Source organism: Lygodium microphyllum, chromosome 3 (assembly GCF_053477565.2).
Source record: "Lygodium microphyllum isolate KBCC chromosome 3, Lygodium_microphyllum_v1.1.10, whole genome shotgun sequence".
In the NCBI taxonomy this organism is placed as follows: Eukaryota; Viridiplantae; Streptophyta; class Polypodiopsida; order Schizaeales; family Lygodiaceae; genus Lygodium; species Lygodium microphyllum.
Genome location: NC_141137.1, coordinates 166,153,697 through 166,170,556, shown reverse-complemented (window position 1 = coordinate 166,170,556; position 16,860 = coordinate 166,153,697). Strand labels below are relative to the sequence as shown.

Here is a 16,860-nt window from a genome sequence, read left to right as displayed (position 1 = left end):
GGCTACCTTTCTCTACTTCGTCTTGCATCTTTTTTTATTTTCTTTCACTTTCTGGGAGAATAAGATAGAATATGTCTAATTGTGTGGTTGAATGATACTCATATATCTAGTTCTACTTGGTCAAGATCGGAGAGATTAAAATGTACTAAATGCAGAATTGGCCTATGAGAGAGAGAGAGAGAGAGAGAGAGAGAATGTACTAAAGATAAAATTGGCATATGAGACAAAGCATTAGACAATAAGTCAATGTTTCAAGTAGTGTAGAAATTGACTAGAAATTAAATCTATTTAGATGCATCTCATGTCTACTCCCTATCTACCTTCCTTAGAGTACAATCATGATGAATAGTGAGTTAACTTCATTAAATTTAGAGAGAGAGAGAGAGAGGGAGGGAGGGAGGGAGGGAGGGAGGGAGGTAAAGGTTCAAGGTCAAGGATGTGTATGCAAGATATGACCATATTATACATTTGCTTGTCCTTGTACATTCCTTGGGTAAGAAAAAGTAAAGCTTTAAGCATTGCACATAGTCCATGATCTAACTTGTTCTGAAAAACTTCCAACTATAGCAGATTGTGAAGGATTATTTAAAGCACCCAGAATTTCTCTTTTGACAAATTGTGGGTCAATTGTGCTTAAATAGCGTAGTGGCTTTCCATTTACACGATCTATCTTGGTCCAACCATCTGTTGCTATATCACCACTTGCCAAAACTACAATAGGTCTCACCTTAAAGTACCTCTTGAGTTTATGTTTGTGCACTAATACAATTGCTCCAAGAACCTCCTCCATAAGCTTTGCCTGCAAAAAGAATTGCCAAAAATCTATGAGCATTATGCATGTTCATGTATGAAGTTATTATAGCCTTATAATTATCTTCTCACAACAATGTAACTATGAGATAGAAATAAATATATGTATGAACAAAAAAAGTAAAGTTGTAAAAGTCCTACATTTTCATGAAAACTATGCTTTTCTATGTTTAAAAACTTGCAAGATTTCAAAGAGCTTTGGTAATGTCTTGATTTGAATGGTTTCAGGAGCTCGGAGGCACAAAAGAGAAAGAAGACAATAAGGTAACTTGGCCCCCTTCTATTCCCTGATTCTTCACGACATCTTGTTACCAGTCCCCCTCTCCCTAGATGGGGAATAAGGCAAGAAAGGCAATGACTATGAGATCCCCAACGTCACACCAAAGATATGGCACAGCTATGCAAGGGATCTATATGTTTCAGGACACCCACCGATATTGCATCCCACCACAATCAGATCAACTACTGGCCATTCCTTTACATAGAGCATGGTTCTCAAGACCATCGACAGATTACATACGGGTAGGGTGCCTGACCAGGATGGTGGCTGACCACTGTTCCTACTCCAAGGATATAGTGGCTCTACTCTTGGTACACATGTTTACCAAAGATATGGCACAGCTATGCAAAGGATCTATATGTTCCAGGACACTCACCGATATTGCATCCCACCATAATCAGATCAACTACTGGCCATTTCTTTACATAGAGCATGGTCCTCAAGACCATCTACAGATTACATATGGGTAGGGCTCCCAACCAGGATGGACTAGTGGCTGACCACTGTTCCTACTCCAACGATACAGTGGCTCTACTCTTGGTACACATGTTTAACAACGCCATGGGTAAGGGTCTCCCAGCTGTTGGACTAAAAGCAGAACCATGCCACTTTTCTATCATGATTGGATGCTACCTAGCCAAGATCTATCGATCTATTCTTGAGCACGAGCTGAGTATTTGGGTAGAGAAGCATAGATAAAGAGCCTTGGGGCAAGCTGGCTTCAGGAGAGGCTGCACTTCCTTGGATATGTGCTTACACTTAGCCATCGTTGAGGAGGGATCAAAATCTACTGCTGTTTTGTGGATTTTAAGAAAGCATTTGATACCATACCACGTACTAGACTAAAGAGGTTGCAAGACTTAGGAGTATCAAATGAAATGGAATGGTGGATACATGCATTCTATGAGTCTGTCATAGACCAAATAGGGGCAACAAAAGGAATTTCTGATAAGAGTTACCAGCAGTATTGGGGTGAAGCAAGGCTGCGCACTGTTACCTATACTATTTGGACTGTACATTGATGAGATAGCAGAATACAGAAAGAATGGGAAACTCTAGAACTAAACTAGCTGGAGTCTCAATTCCTATTCTGTGTGTGAATGACGTACTGCCGATTTCACTCACTGGAAGGCTTACAACAATATCTAGATGCATTGTAGACCTTCTGATATGAGAGAGACCTATCGAAGCAATGAATAATCTTGACCCTCGATCCATCTGTCAAAGTATGCCACAGGTCTTGACATCAAACGGACTGATAGCGAGCACTGCCTCCATCTGCTCGGGTGAGTTGAATTGGAGTCTGAAGCATCCATTTCTAAGGGGCACTACTCACATGATCTTCGCTAGGGTGCCGGTAAGAGCTGACTAGATGGAGTCCTTAAAACTCTGGATCGACAGACGATCTCCAACCATTCAGCAGGCCAAGGATGATGCTTCTAGGGCTGTCACTCTCTCCCTGAGTGCCAGCTCTGTATCCGAAGCGAAGCGTATCGGTGGGGAAGGCATCGACAGAGTGTGTGCAGAGGGCTGCACTAGAACCCCCTGGGGATGGTGGAGGACCGCGGCTGTAATCTCGGGTGATACGCTAGCTCCATGTGTCTGTGGTGCGGGTGCTTACTGGTCTGTTGGTGCATGGCATTGCCGCAAGTCTGCATGTTGGGGTTGTGAGGGGGAAGGGGAGATGGAGGTTGCCTATGCAAGGAATCTTACGAAGGCTGCAAGGGTAGATGAGGAGCCTGAGGAAGTGTCCATGGTTAGGAAGTGAGGAGAGTGTGCAAGCAAAGCAGGTTGAGGCGTCGTAAGCAGGGCCGCTGCTGTGATCCAAGGAGGCAGCTGTGGTGGGATAGAGGAGGCGGTTGTGATAGAAGGCGGCAGTGGCAATTGACCAGCAAAACGACAGGGTTTGACGGGGCAATCCAAAAGGGCCGACAGGCAGCGGAAAGACAGTCACAAGTGTCGTGTCAGCTTTCCCGAGGTCAGCACAAGTGGCGGCTGTGGAAAGTCTCACCACGTCACGTTTCGTCAGAGGATGGGGGCAGCTAGTGACTTGGATCAGACCTCTTATTCAACTGTCCAAGCTGAACCAGGTGATTAGAATGGAATTGTACGATTGGACATTGAGAGGACCTGGGTGAATCCAGTACTTCTTGGCAGAATGATGACCCATTATTATACACATTTTCAACTGTCCAAAGCTGAACCGGGAGATTAGAATGGATATTGTACGATTGGACATTGAGCAGACCTGGGTGAATCCAATATAACAACTGGGCAGGATGATGACCCATTATTAGACACATTTTCTGCACTTATTTGAGGATGGCTTCATTATACAACCAGCATATATGAACATCCCCTTGTCACACAGCCTTAGATGTGCCATAAGCCAAATCTGTACATCTTAAAACTAGTTGACCATACATACAGGGAAATTTGAGCACATATCTCCAGAGGATCACATGTGCCAACTCTAGGAGTGGAAATTGAGTCCAAGGAACACTGTATCTGTTGATACATTGTGTATTGTGAGATAAGGGAACGATACAACTGCCCCTTTAGGGAGGACCTCTATGCTGGATCATGGAGTTTGAGGATTAGAGATGTTTGGGGCTATTTCTATTAGAGCTTAGAAGACATAGAGAGACCCTCATCAGAGATAGGAGATGGCACCATTGGACCAACCCAAACAAAGAATCGAGACTGACTTCTTTTCTAGGATCAGCATTGATACCAGTATCAGCACCCTTCCTAGTCCCTCACAAGAGACTACTCCGGGTCAGGGCAGACCACCACTGCAATGAGTCACCTTGGAGCGAGCCATGGCCCTAGGTAGACCAAGATGACCCAAACCCCTTGGGAGATAGCCCTACCATCCTTTAGAATGATGGATCCAGGCCAGTACCAGCACCCTTCCTCATCCCTCACAAGAGACTGTTCCTCTTGGTCAGGACAGACCACCATTGCAAGGAGTCACCTTGGAGAGAGCCCTGGCCCTAGGTAGAGCGAGATGACCCAAAACCCTTGGGAGAGAGCCCCACCACCCTTACCACCGATGGATCCAGCCCATCATCAGCCACCATAAGAGGCACCCACCAAGACACCTCACACCCGACACGATATACCAAATCTTGCAATGGCCCATGAGATGGATATTGGAGGCCAGACTAGCTTGTGGTAACATTACCTCAATCATTACTTATTATTGTAGTCTTTTCTTGGGAGTAGATTGTTTGTTCACTACCTTTTTTCCTTTCATAGATGCAGGACCTTTCATATTTTACACCTATAGAGATTTTTTAGATCTTTCATTTTTCATACCCCACTTTCAGACATCAGCACCTCGCAGCTCACCAAAGCAGTCGCAACACAGCCAACAATTCTAACTAAATGGATTTAGTTGCCAACTGATCCTCTGCCGGATGCTAGCGAACCTTCTGAAGAACGAGCTGCCAAGAACAAACCAGATGATTTACCAAAAAGGAGGAGGATGTCAAGAAGTGGGCATTGCTATTAAGAATATGCCATCACGAGCCATGTATGTTGGTATTACCATGTATGAGACCCTAGTCTTCTAAGAAGAAACGGACAATAAAGACCCAAGGATGATGATTAGTGCATATACATCTGAAAAGCAACCAACAAAGAACCACCATATGGGTCTCCACATCTAGAATAGCTCCACCACCCATGCTTTTTGGGGTATAAAGATGACTCCAAGAAATCCAAGAAATACATGCATGCAAGGAAACCTTTTTCCACAACATGAAAAGGATGTGCCTAGTAAGAGCATTCAAGGAAGTGGTATTCCAAGGAAGAAGTGGCAAAAGTAATCATGGGTAGCATGATGGTCTGTGTAACTTTGAGACATATATGAAAGGGCCAAGCATGTGATTTCCCATAAACAACTTTAGCATCCAACTTTCACGAGATCCATTCCAAAAATTGTTTCACCTAGCATCAACGCCCAAGGGATACCCCAAATGTCTAGTGACATTGCTATAGGGTATTACCACCCCTTGCCATCCCAAGGTTTGAAAATCAAATTCAATGCAGCTAATAAGGGAGAAATTCGCAGCATTAACATGAAGACTAGAAGCATACCCAAAAAGATTCCAAACATCCAATGCCTTGTGAAGGTTATCCCTTTCTGCATGCAGGATCATAAACGTATTATTTGCTAACAACTAAGCAACAAAATGCTGTCCTAAAGGAAGGGATAAACATGTCAACTGCCAAATGACCACCATAGGGGGATGACATGATGAGCACCGGATGGGTCACCAAATTAAAAAACAAAGGGCTTGAAGGGCAGCTCTGTCTGATTGAGCATGCAAGAGGAATGGGATCAATGACACCCCATTCAATATGACCCATGAGGAAGTATCAACACTGATAGTATATATCAACTAAGCAATATGTGGGCCAAAACCCATGATGTGCATAAGCTTTGCAATAAAGGACCAGTCCAAATAATCAAAGGCCTTTCCCAATTCCAACTACACTAATATCCCCTCTTGATTGGAATGTTTGGCAGAGTAAATTTCCACCTATACACTCAGCACATTATGCAAGATGTTCCTATCCTTGATGAATCCATTTTTAATAGGATGCACAATGTCAAGAAGATGCTTATCTGTTGGGGGCAAAGGCGCCTATGCCTAGCCACTCATTGCTACATTGACAGTATCCGCACGCCTGTACACTGTAGGTGGTGGGCACCCATCACTGTCACTTCATTCTTTATTCTTTTAGTGCATTTGAATAAAGGAAAGGCTAGTCACACATTGTGATTGTTGGAGTTCCCACATCTTGTGTCTCTCTCTTGCTCTTGCTCCTTCCACCATAGCTCTTGCTTCCGCTCACATGCTTCCACTCCAAGCTCACTCCCTTCAACTGGTATCAGAGTCATCTTCTCTGAGAGCTTGAGCCTTGTTGAGCTAAGAAATGTCATTAGCCACTTAAAAGCCCCAAAATAGTTTATTTTATGCCTATTTTAGGCTTCTTTTACTTAAAACCCTAAATGGGGCACGGTTCGAGAGAGTTAAGTGGGGGCTCCCAAACTTTCTATAAATAGGCAATCTGCCCTCCACTCTTTCCATCTCATTTTTTCAGATTTCAGGTCTTTCAGCTTGCTGCCCACACCACGGACACAGAGGATATCGCGGTCCAAGCCAACCATTGCTGTCTATAACAATTTGACACCTATTTCCAACCTTCCACCCGTTGTTCGGAGCTGATCTCAGCCAAGCAACTGTTGTTGCTAAGTTTCCCCACTGTCGTCAACTTGCCACGTCACCAATCTGTCTATGTTTTGCTATTGGAGTTGTGACTTGATCAGTTGCTCTCTCCTCGCTTGTCGCCACACTCTATAGTTCAATAGTTTTCACTCTCCTGCAACTACCGCCCAGCCCTAACAGGCTGTGTTTTGCTTTTTTCTCTCTCCTCATTTTACGTTTACTGCATATTCTCTCTCCTCTCTGTTGTCTTCATCAGATCCAACATTTTGCACTACTGCATTTTGCTAGTGTTCAGCATGTAGAGATTGCCTTGTTGTGTTTCAAGATCCATTCGGAGTACGACACACTCTCCAGCTCATTATCCCTGCCCTAATCCTCGAGATACAAGATTTTGTGGTACAATATTCACTCACTACATAGGGTGTTTGGTGCATGAGCGTTGCATATTCACTTCATTATTCTCTGTGTTCATTGTCTTTGAGTTACCCTAACCCTAACTGTGTTCTATGTTATCCGTTTGTGCTTTGTCATACAATTGCTATTGTGTTTTTGTGTTTAGAGCATCTAGTCACATGGTATCAGAGCCAAGTTCTCTTTTAAGAAGCCTTTGACTTGATCGGAGAGCTCATCCGTAGAAGTAAAAACAACAAAAGGTTCAGATGACTTCGAACGCCGACAAACTGCTCCAGACTCCACAACCAAGCATATCAAGAAATGAGCAGGAGTGGGCCTCCCAGCTTGCCCCTGCTAGATTTGGCATGGGTGGACAAATTGTGAACTACCATGGAGTCCATTGACCATACGAGATTTCAGCCACTGTGTACGATCTCATCGTTATACATTAGGGCTCAACAGCAAATTGAAGGTAAGCCTGAGTTATACATTAGTTCCTCCTTTAGATTCGGTGCACAGAACTATTGGCCATGCAGGTACGATGGAATCTCCACTTCAAACTAGCCATCCTCAAGTGGAAACCGGCATGGATTACACACCACTTCCATCTTACTTCTTTTCTCTAGTGCTAGGTATGCACAATCTCATTTCTCATTCTATGCTATCTAATTCTTCTATTCCTCATGGTTCAGGAGATCCTCTTGAAGAATGGATAATACATAACATCTTTTGGTTTAGAAGTAATGAGGAAATATATTTCTTTGAAAACTCTAGACAAGGTAAGACAAAGAAGCAATAACTTATAAGTATCCCTTCTCTTCCTTGTCCTTCAAATAATTTTATTTCTCATGGTCATACTAGAGTAGGGACATCTCATTTTGTTACATTTAATGAACAAAAGGAACCATGATGTTTTCCACATCTACACCCATCATAAATCCATTTGGAATCTCACCCATCCCTCCCTCATCTTACGCTGCACATTCCTTTCGGCCTTCACTAAGTGCACCTATATTTCCACCACACAAGACATGGGGGGTCCTCCATTAGGCACAGGTTTTAGGACGACTCCTTTCTCATATTCGAGTGGTGTACCGTGATGGGAGCTCATCCTCCCACACACACACTTTCCAGTTTTCTCTCCAGGGCATTCTTGGAGTGTGCATCATTCGGTACCACAATTTGTCTTTATGGCTTTACCTAGTGGACCACTTGGTCATTCTATTGTGCCCCAGCCGACTTTTAGACAGGGCTAACGTGTCCCAGTGCCTTCACCTCCACCTTTGGCACCTTATGGAAAAACTTTTATTCCAATGCCTCCTCAACAACCGGCACTCGTTAGACATTAGCAACCCATTTCTACCTATCCTACTTCTAATCCCCCTCCTTATCCTCCACCATCTTATCCACCACCACATCACACTTATCCGCCTCCACCGACACCTCGTGATTCTAGATCCTCATCTGCTAAGAACTCCTTCAGTGACAAGACTCGTTTCAACAAGTCTAACTACACCACTTGGTCTAATTTAATAAGGCATTTCTTGAACTCCTAGAACCTATGGGATCTTGTGGAGGGGTTGGAACCCCAACCCAATCCCGCACTTATTCCATAAAAGGTCGTTTGCTCATGGAAGGCTCATAATGCCTTCGCTATAGTTGAACTGATGCAAGGCTTACTAAAGTTTCATTCTCAACTTCAACATTTTGACTTAGCATTAGAGCGTTGGGCACACTTGATTGACTACTATCTGGCTCACGATAGGACCTGTCACATTAATCTTAACCATGAGCTTCAAATTTTCACCATCAATGATAAGCATGACCTTAAGGTCAATTTTTTTGAGTATCAATGACTTTCGCTGAGCTCTCTACGACAAGGGCTTTTAAGTCCCCTAATGACCAAAAGGAGCAACAAGGGAAGGATAAGAAACCTCAAATTCCCACTCCGACCTCATCTAGTGAGACCCAAGGGAACAACCAATCCTCTCTTAAACTAGGGTGACAAAATGTACCTAAGAAGAATGGGTATTGTCAATATTATCAGAAGGCTGGCCATTTTGACAACAAGTGTCGATCAAAGACAAGAGACGCATAGTCAAAATCCAAGACTTAGACCCCCGCACCCCAGGAGGGTAACCCCCAGCAAGGGAAGCAGGGTGGTGGCAACCAATCTCAGGGGCAGTGGAAAGTCCAGTCTCACACTGCCATTGGTCAGCCATAACAAGCAACAACGTTCTCAATGCCAAAGGGCTTGTTTGATTGGTCTACAAAGGCCCACATCATCTCTTTAGAGGCATCAAATGCGAGTCTCATTCATATCTATGAGCTGTCTTCCGAGAAGACAGTCGCAGAGGCCCACTTGTCACAACTGAGCACTTTTTCTTCTACTTGGATTGTGGAGAGTGGAACTACTTATCACATGACCCCTATAGATAACATTTTTCTCACCAAACATCCTGCAATTGGGAGAGTCAGAGTAGGGAACAACTCCTCGGTCAAGATCCGGGTTTGTGGTCGCATCGGTTTTGCCACTGATGAGGATCAAGATCGCGCTACACTGGACAAGGTTTATCATATCCCCCAGGTTGGGGTGAACTTATTGTCCATTCAGAACCTTTGTCAATTGGGCTAAGTAGCCTTCTTTACATTGACCGCAGTTCAAGTCATTGATGACAAGACTGGTTTAGTTGTTGCTCACAGTAAGGCACAACTTAATGGCCTCTATCACTTGATGCACTTTCTTACCGTGCCAACAGCCAAGAACTCAAAGTTCCATAGCTTCCAAGCTTTAGCCATTGCATGAGAGCCTTCGAGCACTGAGTATCTGTAGCAATACCGCTTAGGACATCTTGGATAAGACTCTATTTATGAGTTGTCATATCACCAAATGGTTGAAGGCATTCTTCGCCTGAAGATATCTCGAGAGGTTTGTAAAGTATGTTAGTTAGGTAAGCAACACCATACCCCATTCCCACATCAGTCCACTCATAGAGCTAAGGCTCCATTGTGATTGATTTACGTTGATCTTTGTGGCCTGATACCCACTACCACCTTAAATGGCACGCTTTACTTCTTTTTGATAGTGGATGATTTCTCTCGATACATGTGGGTGTACTTTCTCAAGCAAAGTCTAATTCTTTCACCTACTTTAGTGCTTGGGGACTACTAGTTCATAACCAGACTAGATGTTGTGTAGGTACCATGAGGAGTGATAGCAGTGGCGAGTTTATCTCCCACAAGTTTTCTAAGTTTCTATAGAAGCATGGCATTCTCACTAGCTCACCTCTACCAACTTCCCTTTCAACAATGGAGCCGTAGAGCGTAGAAGTCAGACAGTTTTGAGCATGGCACGCTCAATGCTATTCACAACAGAGCTTCCTGATCGTCTATGGGTTGAGGCTGCTAGCATTGCAATGTACATCCTCACCAACCATAGCAATCCCTATGAGGCATTCTTTGGCAAGAGGCTTGTTGTTTCCCACTTTAGAGTTTTCGAGAGTCATACACACACACACACACCCCCCCCCCCCCCCCCCCCTGTCGACAAGATAGGAAAGCTCACTCTTTGAGCTAATATGTTAATCCTTGTGGATTATTCTTCCAAAGCGAAAGCCTATCATTTGTTTGATCCTCAGGCTAACAAGGTGATCATTAGGAGGGATGTCGCCTTTGATGAGAGGGACACAGTGCAATCTTATGCACCAGGCTCTGAGTCTTTACCTCAACCCATATCATCAAATATTGTGTCTTTTGAGCCGGATCTACTGCCCGCTCCTCACATTCTTGCAGATTCTTCCATTCCCAAGTCCCCTTTGCAAGACCAATTACCTCGTTGGTACCAATAGATCATGCGGGATTCGGGGATCCTTCCACTGGAATGCTCTCCCGACGGCCTTAGAAAATCTGCTCGGCTTGCCCCTCAAGCTTCATATGCTTCAATCTTTCTGGTTGATTACATTGCACATTCCAAGTCGGACAGTTGATAGGAGGCTCTCCAGGACCCTATGTGGCATGAGGCCATGGAGAAGGAACTTGATGGTATTGACCGGAATGAGTTGGACCTTGGTGGATCGTCCTAGTCACAAAAAGGTCATCGCGACGAAGTGGATTTTTAGGACCAAGCTAAAGGCTAATAGGACTCTATACAAGTACAAGGATCGCCTTGTGTGCAAGGTTTCATCAGAAGTAAGGTATTGATTATGAGGAGACCTTTGCACCTACTGCTCGCATGACATCTTTCTGTTTGCTAGTTGCACTTGCCGGTCACCGTGGTTGGCCGCCATACCAGACGGATGTCAAGAGCGCCTTTCTGGATGGTTATTTGAAGGAGGAAGTCTATGTGGAGCAGCCACCCAAGTTTCCTTCTGCAAACCTGTAGAGACGGGTTGGGCACGCAGATCGAGATAGACAGTCATTACGTGCAGTGAGAGACAGAGAGAGTGAGATAGAGCAAAGTAGAGAGTGAGCACATTTTTAGGTACAATGACGAGTGTACCTTTAGGTTTTTAGATAGATATATATGTGTAAGTACAAGTGCTAAGGGTGTGTTCACACCCGAGCACGTTTAAAGGCACAAGACCTTTATTCTCAACAACCTCCCACCTAAAGGCAATATGCCTGAAGAGGAGAAAAGAATCAGCTAAGTCTAGGTATGTACAAAGCTGAAATACATATATCTATCCAACTCCCATCATCTGTCGACAATGAGCAAACCTCTCTGTTGGAAGACCCTTTGTGAGAAGGTCTACAGGATTATCATCTGTATGCACTTTGACAAGCTCAATGCTCTTGCTGTCAAATATATCTCTAATGAAGTGGTACTTCACCTGTATGTGCTTTGTCTTTGCATGAAAGACAAGATTCCGTGCTAGCATGATAGCACTCTAACTATCACAATGGAGAACAGGTAACTCTGAGATGCCAAGCTCTCCCACCAGACGTGAAATCCATAAAGTCTCCTTGCATGCCTTAGTGATAGGCACATACTTTGTCTCTATAGTTGACAATGCAACACACTTTTGTAGCCTGGAGATCCAAGAGACTACTCCTCCTGTGAAAGTAAACACATACCCAAAAGTGGACTTCCTACAGTCCGCATGACCAGCATAGTCTGCATCCGTAAAGCCAACAACAGATGCCTTCTGCTTTCCAAAGCAGATGCATAACTCCTTTGTGCCTTTGAGGTATCTCATAATACCTTTCACTGCATCCCAATGCTTCTTGCCAAGGGTTGCCATGTATCTGCTAACCACTCCCACCACAAAGGCAATGTCAGGACATGTAGCAACCATAGCATACATCCCCAATTCGCATGCCAAGAATGTAATTTGCATCACCAAGATCCTTCATGTCAAAGCTACCATGAAGACTTTGCTTCAATGAATCCAAGGCATGAGTATCCCTCCTAGCAATCAGCATGTCATCAACATACAAGACCAAGATAATCAGGCTACCATCTGCTGCCTTCTTTGTGTACAAGCAATGATCCACTTGACTTCTATGAAAGCCTTGGGACTGCATGAATGTATCAAACTTATGATACCATTCTCTTGGTGCTTATTTCAGCCCGTACAAACTCCTTTTGAGTTTGCATACCATCTTTTCTTTCCCTTGTTTAACAAACCCTTCAAGCTACTACATATAGATGTCTTTATGCAGATCAACATGTAAAAACGTAGTCTTTACATCCATCTGTATGAGCTCCATATCCTCAATTGCAACCAAGCCCAAAATGGTTCTCAATGTGATCATCTTGACTACAAGAGAGAAAATCTCATCAAAGTCAATTCCATGCTCTTGCTTGTACCCCTTTGCAACCAATCTTGCTTTGTACTTTGGTGAGGAACCAGAAGTGGCCTTCATCTTGTAAACCCATTCGCATGGAAGTGTTTTCTGCCCCTTAGGCAACTGCATATTTTTACACTGCTCTTCTTATGTTGACTGTCCTTCTTCTCTTCCTTGCTATGATCTATCTTATTGCATTTTTCTTTCTCTTTCTTTCATTTGTAGCAATCACGTTTAAAGTGACCCTTCTTGCCACAATGATGATATTCAACATCTTTGCCACGTGATTTACTGCGTCCCTTGCTATCATATTTTCTCTTTTGCTGTGATCTGCCCCTAGTATGCAAAGCACTGGAAGACTTACTGGATGCATTATTCTGCCGATTCACCTCTTCCATAAGTAGAGCACTCTCTACATCAGCATACAAAAGGATCACATTAGAATTGCTCATAGCAGTCCTGAATGTATCCCAACTCTCTTGTAGAGTGCAAAGCAAGAAAGTAGCCTTGTATTCCTCATCAATCATGAACTTCAAGGCAACCAGCTGGCTGAAAATGGAGTTTAACTCACTCAAGCGAGTAGACATTGCTATACCCTCTTTCATACACAAATCCATAAGCTTTTTCAGCCAATACACTTTGCTCGCAACACTCTTTTGTGCATACAGTTCTTCCAGTCTAGTCAATATAGTATATGCAAAATCCAAACCTTCAATGTTGAATAGCAAGGCATCAGAAATCGATAGCTCTGTTGTTGAGCATGAATGCTCATTTAACTCATGCCAATTGTCCTATTCCATGTCCGTGGGCTTTGCCCCTTTGGTTTTGATCGGCTTTTCCTGCTTCTTTTGCAACAGGATATTGTAGCACTGCTTTTGCCAAAGTGCAAAGTTATGTGCGCCTTCAGGCTTCTTTATATGCATCAGATTACTGCTGTCATTGCTGCCAGCCATGATTTTCAGCCCAAATGTGACCAAAAAACAGCAAATGCAGGCCCAAAACTGTCACTCAAGTGACCAAGGTACAAACAAGTACCAATCAGCAATAAATGACCACGCAAAAGCACAAATTTCAGATCTGTAATTAAATTTTCAGAAGCACCAAACCATGTGCTACAACATTCCACAAGTGATTACAGCTATTCCAAGGGCAAACGCATCACATTACATGAGAAATCCCAGATTTTAGCTGCAATTTCTGTTGTACATGTACCCACGGGCATGAAATTTGATACGAACGGCCAAAAGCCCCAAAAAATTTGTGCTTAAAGCATCAAACACACATCTGCATTTTCTCTGTAATGCATAGGACATGCCAATTTTGCCAAAATAGAGCAATTTCAGCAAAACCCCCAAATTTTACCAAGTGTTGATGTCCAAATTGCGTGGAATTCAACCTGCATGTACATAAACTGACCAAATGTTGCACAAATTTTGCCCAAACTGCAAAAGCCCCAAATTACACGGGGTCCAATGTGCATCAATGTTGAGAAATTGGATAAATTTCAGCCCAATTTGTGCATGTACATTAAAAGCCCCAAATATCAGGGACAAAATGTCACAAATTCCTACAATTTCTGAAACAAATATCACTGTTGCATCTTGCTCACACCAAATCTAGACAAATCCCCAAATTTTCCAAGTCTTGCGTGCACTAATTTCAGTGAAATTGAAAGAATTTCACTAAAATGTGAAAAGCCCCAAAACTCCCAGGCAAATGTGCACCGACTTTGCAATTTCTGAGTCACATTGTCCAATTCTACGTTGAGATCCCCAAATTTGGGAAAAGCCCCAAATTTTTGACTCAATTTTGCACAGATCTGTTTCACGGCTAGGATAAAGCCTTGCAAGCAATGTGTTCCAAGCCTTGACCACCTCAAGGTCTCTTTTGTGCATCTTTCCTTGAAACTCAGGATCAAGCACATATGCTGCAGCATGTATAGGAGAGTCATACTCATTCCATCTGCTGATGCATAACTCCTTGATCTGCTCATACCTATCTGCATTTGGTTCCAAACTCTCCAACCTCTCAATGATGCGATCCATACCTTCATACATCTTCCCAATGCATGGATCCATGCCATCTGCAAGCCTCAACATGTGCATAATAGGATCAACCATTTGGTTGGTGCGATTGACCTCATCCCAAAAATCTCTATCAGAAACATATGCATTACATAACACAGCAGTAGCACTGGCAGCCCCAGTCCAATTTTCATACTCATCACTAGCAAATAGCTCCCTAATTGCACCTTTGCAATAGTGCAATCGACCAAGCATAAGAAAGTTATATGCAAATCGTGTATCCAAGTATTTAAGAAGTTCTTTGTCACTTCTCTTGCAAAACTCAGCGTGCAAGTACTGATGATTACATATAAATGTGATAATCTTGTTGCCTTTGGCAACAAGAGATACAATCCATGGCAAGTCCCCAATATCCTTCAACAAGTTATTCAAGCAATGCGCCATGCATGGACTAAAGGTGATATGTGGATACATTCCCATTAAAATGTTTCCTGCTGCCCTGTTTGTAGGTTCACCATCTGCCACAAACTGCACTACATTTTCTGCCCCAACAGCCTGCACTGCCTCGCACCACTCGGATGCCAATACATCTGCACTCTTTCCAGTCTTTGAAGCATCATGACTACCAATGAAGTATACATCTGCACGAGAACATGCAACAACACCATGTATGGACCTATGGCATGTGTCACTCCATCCATCTGCTATCAATGTCACTCCATTTCTTGCCCATTGATTGCGAATATTTGTTGTTGCAATCTCTATGGCTACTTTCTCCTTTTGAAGCAATGTAGTCCTGATAGTTTCTAATGAAGGGGGCTTATATGTGGGTCCATACTCTGCAATCTTTGTCACCATATTTAAAAAATAAGGTGACCTGGCTGATTTGAATGCAATATGGTCATGGTAAAAAAAAGTGTGCCACTGCTGCATCTGTTTCCTCTTTTTTCTTTGGTTCCCATGAAGTGTGCAATGAACTGTGTTAAACACCACGACCTGTTGCCATTGATGGCCCACGAGAAGGCTGCGTAGCCACTAATCCTGGTGGTCTTCTGCATGAAGCACCATGCCCTACTGGCCTTGGAGTCCATGTTGTTGGATCCACTGCTATATTTGGCGTCCTCCTGGCATGTGAATTCCCCATAGAAGTGGCTATGTGGTCAAGTAACTCCTGCCTTTTCTCAATTGATACATTGGTGCAAAAACACCCCTCTTTCCCCTCCTCATGTAGAAGATGGGCTCTCACTTTATCAGCCCCACTAGTGCGAGCATAAGGGCAAAGTTTACATTTCCAAGGGCGAGCCCCTCCACCTCTCAATGGCACCCTTGGATCTACCTCATCCCACCATGACCAAATAGTGCTTCGACTTCGTCTAGTTGTTGACGAAGTACCTGTTGAGGATGATGAAGATCCCATAGATCTCAATGCTGCCATCTATATAGAAGTGACAAATAATTAGTAAACTTCAATGAAATTACAGAAATTTGCAGCCAACATTTCAACATCCATGTGTCAAAGTTCAATGAAATTGCAGAAATTTCAACCAAAGTTGAAAGTCCAATGAAATTGCAAAAATTTCGGCCAAAATTTCAACATGAGTATCGAGAATCAAGATTCCTCGGACCTCACCTTATTGCGGGCGGGAGTCAGGCCAAGCAATCGATAGAGGTGGGCTGCACGCGACGTAGGCGGGAGAGGCAAGTGGGAGAGTCAGGTGGGCAGAAGTAGGCACGGCCTTGCCAAGGTAGGTGTGGCAGGCGGAGCAAGCGAGTGAAGCGGGAGAAGTCGGAGCAGCGGGAGACAGGCGGGAGAAGGCAGGCGACAGGCGGACCAGCAGGCGACAGGTGGGAGAAGACGGGCGACAGGCGGGAGAAGCTCGCGGGCGAAAGGTGGAAGATGCAGGCAAGTCGCGACGGCCTACAAGTGGACAGGAGTAGGCACAGGAGTAGCGGGCGACAGGTTTTTTTTTAATTTAAAAATTATCTTGCTGGAACGGCCGTTCCAAACAGGGAACGGCCAGGGAACGGGCGGGAACGGCCAAGGAACGGGCAGGAACGGGCGGAAACGTTTTGCCAACGTTTCCTGGGCTCGTACCTCCCGGAATGCATTGATCCGTTCCTATGCGCCGGAACGGGCGTTCCGTGCTCTATGGTCTACCTGCCTCAATCTCCAAAAACTTAGGTATATTCTTTGTATCTTTCACAGCCACCTGTACCTTGGGGACTCCTGTGGCTGTCAGTGCATCCGCAAAGGAGGTAAGAAGAACTATGCCGAAGGGCCATCCAAAGTCCTCCACTAACTGACGATACTCTACCGCCAACCCGG

The 16,860-nt window shown here is 44.0% G+C and overlaps 1 protein-coding gene across 3 annotated transcripts in view; it reads right to left on the bottom strand.

Moving 5' to 3' along the window:
- Positions 1-388: 388 nt before the first annotated feature.
- Positions 389-16,860, bottom strand: part of NSH3 (inosine-uridine preferring nucleoside hydrolase family protein) — a 92,568-nt gene continuing 76,096 nt past the window's right edge. For all 3 annotated transcript variants that reach the window (XM_087675015.1, XM_087675014.1, XM_087675016.1), the window contains exon 12: positions 389-799. In XM_087675015.1, the coding sequence (XP_087531141.1) occupies positions 512-799 (288 nt within the window). In that variant the 3' untranslated portion in view covers positions 389-511. The remainder of the gene's footprint in view (positions 800-16,860) is intronic.